At 40.4% G+C, this 9026-nt stretch overlaps 1 protein-coding gene across 1 annotated transcript in view; it reads left to right on the top strand.

The window, feature by feature from the left end:
* Positions 1-5167: 5167 nt before the first annotated feature.
* LOC111217291 (adenylate cyclase type 6-like) overlaps positions 5168-9026 on the top strand; it is a 40845-nt gene continuing 36986 nt past the window's right edge. Inside the window, exons 1-2 of the mRNA XM_022739075.1 lie at positions 5168-5382; positions 8743-9019. Of these exons, the coding sequence (XP_022594796.1) occupies positions 9000-9019 (20 nt within the window). The 5' untranslated portion in view covers positions 5168-5382; positions 8743-8999. The remainder of the gene's footprint in view (positions 5383-8742; positions 9020-9026) is intronic.

Raw genomic sequence — 9026 nt, 5'->3', positions numbered from 1 at the left:
TAAGATTGAAGCGTCATCGCTCGAGCAACCGTACAGGTCTGTACTAACTGTGTGTCTCTGCCGGGGGTGTCAAGGTTGGCTTAACCGGCACAAATTAAATCCATGTAGGCATACAGTTTGCATCTTTCTTTTTATCTTTTTTTTCTTTTTTTTTTTAAAGAAGTGCATTGCTTTGTACAAACACATCTGTGTATAACAGTTGTTTGTTAAAGGATTCAAACACTTGAAACCACAGTCAAATTATATGGATCTTTGAATTCATAATGTACAGTGGGGGAGCTCGGGGTGTGCTGAAACATTTTTTGTACCACTTTTTGGTAAGCACAGCCGGAATTACCTCCTAGGGGGCTCCAGGGCAAAAAAATTGTTGTTGGGCCCCTGTTGTGGCCCTCAACCCATTGCAACTTAAGAAAACACATAAATAGACAAAACACAAGCAAATTCAGAAAACATCATCAATTTGACAACACATGTTGCTGCAGATACTCAACAACACAACCAAATATACAAATGCGCTGCAAACGCCTTTGTTGTTCAATGGTTTGTGACTTTTGAAGTTAAAAGCACTGAACAACAAGTGTGCATGGATGTATTATAATACAGCCATGCAAGTGCGTCTCAGCCTTCAACACAGGTTCATCACTGTTTAGTGTCCCCTGAAAACACTTCCGTTGTTGTCTGTGCTATTTGCAGCTTGTTTGTGTATTTGGTTGTGATGTGAAAATTTGCAACATGTTTGTGTTGTCAAGTTGATGAAAATATTCTGAGTTTGCTTGTTTTGTCATTTACATGTTTTCTGAAGTTGCAGTGTTCTAAGCTCTCAGGGCCGCTGTTGTATCTTGAGAGCTTCATGACGTTATTACCAGTGAAACAGTATGGCAGTATAAAGACAGCATAGTTAGAAGACGGTTACACTGACAGCACAGTCGTCACTCATGATAGTAACACACTTTACACTGAAGAGGCTGTCTGAATCTGATCCAAAGCTTCTGACAGATCAATAGGCCCGCAGACAAATTACTGCAGGATACTGTACAGACTATAGGAAACAACATGGAAAACTGGCATTACCCTGAAATGACAGGAACCAGGAGAGTGGGGTGTAGACTTGATACAGAAAGTTGTGTGTTGATTGTCAACATACAAGTATAAAATAAACAGCCAATTTATCATATTCCCATGCACTTTTGCCTACGTGCAACCTGGAGAGGCATAATTCCATCTTAATTTTCCAGAACCATTAAGGACATATTTGCCCACTAGATGCCCTCAGTGAGTTTTCCTTCTCTATTGGTCACGTCACTGCTTTTGTTTTCTGCCACCAGCTTGTACACTCGCTCTTCATTTATTCATTAGTTAAAAAAAGAAAAAAAAAAATATGATGGGCAATTCTTCAAATCCATTTACCAGATGTTTATTTTGCCTTACTGCCATAGGAATGATATTTTGTCTGCTGGCCAATGGTGTATTCCTAACATGTGTCTGTGTGTAATAGGACTCCATTTGAGGTCCACTTTTTATTTCAATTCTGATTGTAACTTAAGTTGTTTCTGCAGTATCTTAAAACAGTGTCCTGCTTTATTCCTCTGACACAGCTTGCTATTCAGACACAAAAGACCAAATACTGTTGAAAACATAAACCTTAATTGTTGCACTAAGTTCCTCCAAAAGCCAAATCTTTATTCCAGATGTGTAGTTCATGCTTAACACTAAAATGACTACAGTAACACTAACCCCCTGCCCAATCAGAACCAGACATTTACTCATGTTGTGTTTGGTTTTGACACAAAATTATTTTGTAAGGCAGTATTACTACTCTATTATTCATTTTATAGTTGTCCTGAATATCCTGAGTTGAATTTAATCTAGCTAACAGTGCATGGATCTTTCTTTTACATAAACAGATCTAATAAAGTATTTAAACACATTTTAAAAATACAACCTTGTACATCAAAATTTTAACTAAAATATAAATGTTAACTGTTATACACTTAAAAGCATATTTTGAATCAATCTTGTAGTAGACTTGTTTTCCAGTTATAGTATTTATTGACAATTAAACTATTATGAGAGCCAAATCAATCAATCAATCAATCAAACTTTATTTGTATAGCACCTTTCATACAGGACAGTGTATTTCAAAGTGTTCTGTAGACTAACAAGCTGATAGTCAGACAGTGCAGATGTAAACAATGAAACAATCTCAGACCAATTCACACAAGATACAGAAATATAATGAAATTAATTGATCAAACCAATAAAATAGACAAAAAAAAAAAAAACTAAAATATGTCATGTCAGCATCACGCCCAGAGACTCAGAAACCAACCACTGCTCCTGTGCTAGAACCACCTGTATGTCAGGTTGTGCTAATATTATTTAAAACAACTTTGTGTAGGAACAAGTACAAGCACAATTAAGACTAAAATAATGAAATGATTAAAACCAGATTTTGACACAGGGTGTTTTTACAGGACAGAATCACAAAATTCTGTAATAATGCAAAATCAATCTATTTTGCATAGAAGTGGTGCAAATTCTCAAACAAATCTGCAACTAATAAATTACCTAAAACCAAATGACATGCGGTGAACCTGGGGGTGTTGGGGCCCCAGGGCAGTTTGCACCTTGCCTTTAACTTGAGACTTCACACACGGTGGTATTTGTACAGTAATATAATAGAGGAACTAAATGTGAGCCAGACCACACCAACAACATGGGTTGATATTATGTTACAATATCAAACTCTTATCTAGGATTACTTCATAAAAGATATGTCTAATTGTAGTAGTAACTTGAAAAGATGATTGTGGGCTTTACATAGTTTGAGTCATTATCTTCCAGCTTACAGCCTGTAGACTGTTAGCCTATCTATTTTTGCTAGTTGTGCCCATCCACTGTAACCAGTTCATTTCTGTTTGTTTACACTTACAGTTTTGACAGGGCCCTTATCACCTGTAACCTTTTGTTAACTCGGCTGTATCATGTCTGATTTAGTTCACACACTGGCAATAAATCGGTAGATAGTTCTTAGAAACCTGACCCTGTAATGAGTCTGGTTCAATTCCAAGAATTCAGTGGATTGTGAGCTCACAGCAATAAGCTTCATGAGCAGTATAGTGGTTTACTTTGTCCCTGGAGGCTGTGCTCTGTACTGCAAAATACTGCAACACCCTCTGCACATTTTTCAGGTTGATTATTAAAAGATTATTTTAAATCAATCAATTAATAAATATATATGTAGTTTTTACAGTGTATTCTAAGAAGATGTTAATGCACATCAATGTAAAACAGTGTAATAAAGGAGGTGGGTAGAGGCAAAAATTCCAGGTTTAATCCATATAATATAGAAGGACTTTGTGTGAATTTCTCGTTTTAAGATCTGAACTGTTTTAGTTGCTCATTTGTAATTCTCAAGTTTTTTTTAAATTTTTTTTATCAAACTGCTTTTGTTTTTTCTGTCAAGTAACTATCACACAGAAAACCTCAGGCAAGGCAGTATTATTCCATCGCAGAAGTACTGTAAACCTGCGACCAATTCATTAATAATAATCAATTTATTCTTGAGTTTATAAAAGTCAGAAAATGGTGAAAAAGGTATGTTTTCCCCAAAGCTCAGGTGAACATAATTCACAAATATTCACATTTGAGAGACTGGTACTTGAGAAATTTTGCCACGTTTGCCGAAGAATAACTTAAATATTTCATTTTTCAATCAAAATTGTTGCCAATTCATCTTGTGTCAATCAACTAATCGGTTAATCAGCCAATCATTTCAGCTCTGAAGTACTGGCTGGTTTCTGGGTGCCTGGGGAAATACCATGTAGTGAATGTCAGTGTGGGCCCAACAGCATATTTTTTGGATTCCTCAGGGAGTTAATGCAGCCATGGCTAAAAGGTTGATGAACTCTAAAAAAGATTTTAAAAAAAACTAAAGTTGTAAGTTGGCTTCACCTTCCTCTACATCACTGTTTTTTTCTTTCCTCTGGGAGTCCTGCTGGAGATCACAGCTCGTGGTGTTTGACCGACCGGGCTCACTGCAGACACCGCTTCACCTCTAGAGGGAGTGCCGAGTTACTAAAAGTGGGAATGGGAGAGTGGTGTGAGCAACGGCGCGCCTGGGCTGAGCAGAGCTGCGTCAAACCAGCCAAAGTTAGACAGCGTTACACCCGAACTGCGTGGAATTTGATTTCAAAATAAAAGCATAAAAGTCAAGTAGATAGGGGGTAACAGAACCACAAGCAGGCCAACAAGTTACATTTAACATAGTAGTGTGAGATAAAACAATTTTAACACATTTTGATTATATAGCCCAGCGTGACATATCAGAAATTTGTATCTGCATGACACCTTCATCCTTAGACCCTTGAATTGGATAAGGAACCATATAATGGAAAACGGGAAGAAACCTCAGAGAGCAACAGAGGAGGGATCTCTCTTTCAGGATGGACAGACACAAAAGTTGTCATGTGCACAGAATAGACCAGCATAGTTAATTTTCAAAACATCAGAAATATATATATTTTTTTAAATGAGATCTCCATGGAGAGTAAACCTGATGCTAAGTTTGGTCTCATTTTTGTCTGACTTATTGATAAAGACAGAAATATTCATCATGTGAACCAGAGCTGTTTAAGGAAAATAAATGTATTAACTAATTCTGGTTTTCTGAAAACAAAATTATCTTTCTGTATGACCGGTCACTGGCTGCTCATTTACAGCTAATAGATTGAAACATTTTTTATCAGTACCCACAATTTTCAAAATGGGAACAGGGAATAATAACATACATTTTTACCTATTTTATGACTTTTTATACACTGAACAATCGATTGATTATCAAAAAAACTAATTGTCAGAAGTATTGAAAATGAAAATAATTGCTGGCTGCAGCCTTGCAGTAGCTACTTCTGTGATATCCAAGAAGCTTTTAGGACCCCTGGGCAGTTGCCCACTTTGCCCAGGGCTGTTTATAATCTAATGATATAATATAGACTCATGGAGGACTTTATTAGGAACACCATACTAATTCTGGGTAGAGCCTTTAGCTTTAGATGTAAATGTATATGATCCTGATATTTGCATCTAACTTCTCCTTTTAATTTGAAAACAGTAATCGGAAGTGTGCTGTTTGGCTTTTCCCCGTCTTGACAGTGGTGCTTGGAGCCGAGAGGGTCAGGGGGAGGAGAGGCAAGGGAGTGGAGCGAGAAGACGACAGGAGGAGATCCACCACAGGGTGACCAGTTTAACCGGACCATCCTCGGACAGCCAGGCTACAAATGTTCCTCCACCCCGGCCGTCTCTCCGACCGACTGGTACACTGAGTCGGATTGTCTGCTGCGGTCCTGTCGGGGGGGGGAACAGAAATAGAAGATGATCACGGTGAGTCCCGTCTTTCTCACTGTAACTGCTGCTGTAACACACTGCAGGCCGACATATAATATATATGCTCTGCTGTCACACAAACGTCTCAAACGCTGTTGCATTGAACCGCCTCTGCCACTTGCCTGTCAATACACCATTTCTGCCGGAGTGAATGACATAGCTGGCGACAGTTGCTGTAAGGCCTCCGCTCCACACTGGTGGTGGTGGTGGTGGTGGCAATGGATACACGGTCAGTAAATGTTTTCCACCAATAACAACATATATGTGTGAGGGGTAAAAAAAAAAAAAGGATGAGCTGCATCACAGTGCGTTTATGTTTCATATAACAGCTGACAGTCCTGAAGGGTGTTAATACAGGCTGCATTCAGAGGCTCGCAGGTCGCATCTGATGCTCATAATGATTCACATCAGATGCAGATACATATCTTTTAAATAACAACTTTTAACGTAAACACCCCCGTTTATACCCTACTTACTATGACATGCACACACGGGGGTTATAAATGACGGGGTTTAGAGTATTATTCACCGCTAGTCCTCCATCCACTGACTGATGCTGAGGAATGTGCAGCAGCAATAACATGTTTGTATCTGTTTATTTACCCATGTTTGTCAGCACACTAATCCTGCGCGCTATTGCTTTGCTGCAGACTGAAGTGCATTTGGTAATATATATATATATATATAATATCTAGGCTTGGGTCGTAGTGACCGGAACGAGGTAGATTATATATATACATATATATTTATGTATAAATAGAGATAAATAAATAAATAAATAAATAAATAAATTGCTGACAGAGGCGTGTTTGTATCTTAACTTGAGCTGCCGGACGAATGGTTTTATGGTGCCCGCTATGGTTGTCACATAGGCCATGGTGTTATGTAACAAGAAGCCTACGCTGTTTGAATGCGGGCCCTCACACACGGCCTGTCTGTGCATGGCATTTATACACCGGATCGCAAACATAGCTATCATCCGCACATGATCATAACAGGGCGGCAGAGAATGCAAAAAAAAACCAAAAAAAAAAAACAAGCCTGTTCAACGCGGTGCATACCTTTGATTTCCCCTAATTGCCTGATCTGTTTTCGCATCTGTATCATCTGGATGATATAGAGAGAGCAAGAGGGGTAGCCTCGGACATGTCTGACTGGAACAAGCCCACAATGAATGACTTTATGCTCGTTGTTTGTGGCTGTAACGCCAGTGTAGCGGCTGTCCGGTTGAAAATGTCCCCTAGGGAATAGTCAGTCACCCCCGCCTTCCCTTCCCCGCTTCCCCTCCCCTAGCGCTAGAGTGGGGAGGGAAGTCGAGGGGGGGAGTACAGCCAAGCACCATGCAAACACGCACCAAAGCGGCTGGCAACACCGCGACGTTTGCAAACGGGTACAAGCTGGTCGACCTTGTGCAGGGGAGTGAGGGACGCAGCCGGGGAGGTGGTGGAGGGGAGGAGGAGGTGGGAGGAGAGGGGAGGTGTGTGAGAGGGTGTGTGTGCGTGTGTGTTGGGGGGGGGGGGTCTCCTTGAATCTTGTCGATCCGCTGCCAGCTGGGAGGAGGGATACGGCTTGGACGGATACGTGCCAGAGAAAGCGCATGCATGCAGGCAAGATATAGCAAGGAAATGCTATTTTTGCTTCAACAACTCAGCATGCCTCTCCGGTGAAAATGCCGGTCGAGGAGGCGGCGGCGGCTGCAGCAGAAGCGGCTGCAGCGGCGGCGGCTGCGTTGCATTTGCGTGTGTCTCTGCACAGTGTGGAGCTCAGGGCGTCTGGAGGCCTGGTAAGATCAGCTGGTAGCAGTTGCTGAGGCATATGTGGACGTTTTATAATTCAATCAGGACGAAAATGAACAGCACTTACAATGAGTGATTACTCTACCATACTATTATTATATTTGCTATTATAAAAGTGCTGTAGGGATGTTATAGTGATGTCACAGCAGATATAAATACTATAAAATGTGACCAGGTCAGCATAAATCCACAGCTGTATATCACAGAAAGTCCCACTTTAAGTCCTTAGAAACCATTTGAGGAATATTTTCGATATTTTATGTCAGGACAATCATCGTAACTACGGTGTAGTCTCCTAATAGAGATGCGTCTGTCTGACTTTTTCTCTGCCAATACTGATTCCCAAACTGATACCAAAAGTTAAGATCTGTACCTCTCTGCTCGTAGTTAATCATCCTCTTGTAAGGTAACACAAAGGCACTAAAATGACAATGTTACAGAGAGCAGCAAAATCACAGAGTTGTATAATGGCGTTCTGGTTCATACCAAATTTGCCTGATGAAGACAGTATCAACTCCGACACAGAGTGGTGCATCCCCACTTATGACTGAATTAATGATTGTCCTACACCCAAACTTGCATGGGGTTCAAGACACCACTTACACTACATTCAACAGCAAGAGATAACAAGCAAAACACATCTAGCAGATTTTTTTTTTTAAAGAAAAATTGAACTCAAAATGATGATAAAATGGATATTTTCTGTCTTATCTTTACTTATGTATTTCATTCAGCAAGAACAGACACATGTGCATCTGTGATAGACATAGTAAAAATAATGCTAAGAGGGAAGTATTGGCAGTTTGATTTCTTGGAAATGTCTAAACAACTGTTGGTTTAATCTGATGCTGCAAGGGCCACAGACCTTGTCATGCTGTATATACCACTTCTGTCTTGATATTTGTCTTGACAGTATCCTGTTGTCCAGCGGCATTTATCTGTATTTATTGCTCATCTTTTATCATTGATTGTGATGATAAACAGAGCTATAGTAGATCGGGTCCTTCTTTTATCTTCAGCCCAACTGACTCCAAAATGCTGTTATGTGTTTAGACCAGAGGGTCTGTTTTTGCATGGGGGTCAAATTGAGCAAGTTCTGGTTCACCTTAAAAAACCCAGACCTACAAGCTATTTTGGGTCCTGTCCTCCCCTCCCTCCCTTCTCCCCCACAGATTTGGAAGCAGCTTGCTCTTCTCTGCTGATTCTGTCTCAGTTTTCGTACATGAGACAAAATCTCAAGTGTGTCTGGTTATCCAGGAAATGAGATTTATGTGCATTTAGCTGAAAATTTGATGCATTTTATTTCCTGTCAGATTTGGGATAAAGGCGCTCTCTTCTCTAACAAGTGATTGAAAGAGCTAACTGTGAGACAGGCCTGTTCATTAATAGGAGTCAGCCAGCACAAGATATCCACATTATTATCATGATTTGATGTGTCTCATCTGATCCAAATTTGTGCCATTTATTGTAATGAACACCATCACAGATCTATTTGTGCATGAGCTTTCCCTGTTTTTCATTTAAAATCTACTGTGTCTGATTTTTTTTTTTTTTACTCTAGACCCAGCAGAAGTCGTGGAGATAGGCCTAGCGGCAGAAACTGGTCTTCTCATTAACCCTGGTCTCTGGTCACCAGCTCTGGCACAAAAATCTGGAGCTTTGTGAAGCGACTGGTGCGCCTTTTGACCCTATCCAGTCACTCCTGCCCCGCGGCCCTGCAGCCCTGCAGTGTGGCCTGTACAAATCCCTCCTCACTTCTTCACAATTTCGTCCACGGGGATAAATGAGTGAACCGGCTGCAAGGGAAAGGGCTGGGACATGTACCAGAACCCCAACAGGTAAATG

The sequence above is a fragment of the Seriola dumerili genome, unplaced genomic scaffold, assembly GCF_002260705.1.
Source record: "Seriola dumerili isolate Sdu_G_001 unplaced genomic scaffold, Sdu_1.0 BDQW01000043.1, whole genome shotgun sequence".
Lineage (NCBI taxonomy): Eukaryota > Metazoa > Chordata > Actinopteri > Carangiformes > Carangidae > Seriola > Seriola dumerili.
This window is presented reverse-complemented; position numbering and strand designations above follow the sequence as displayed.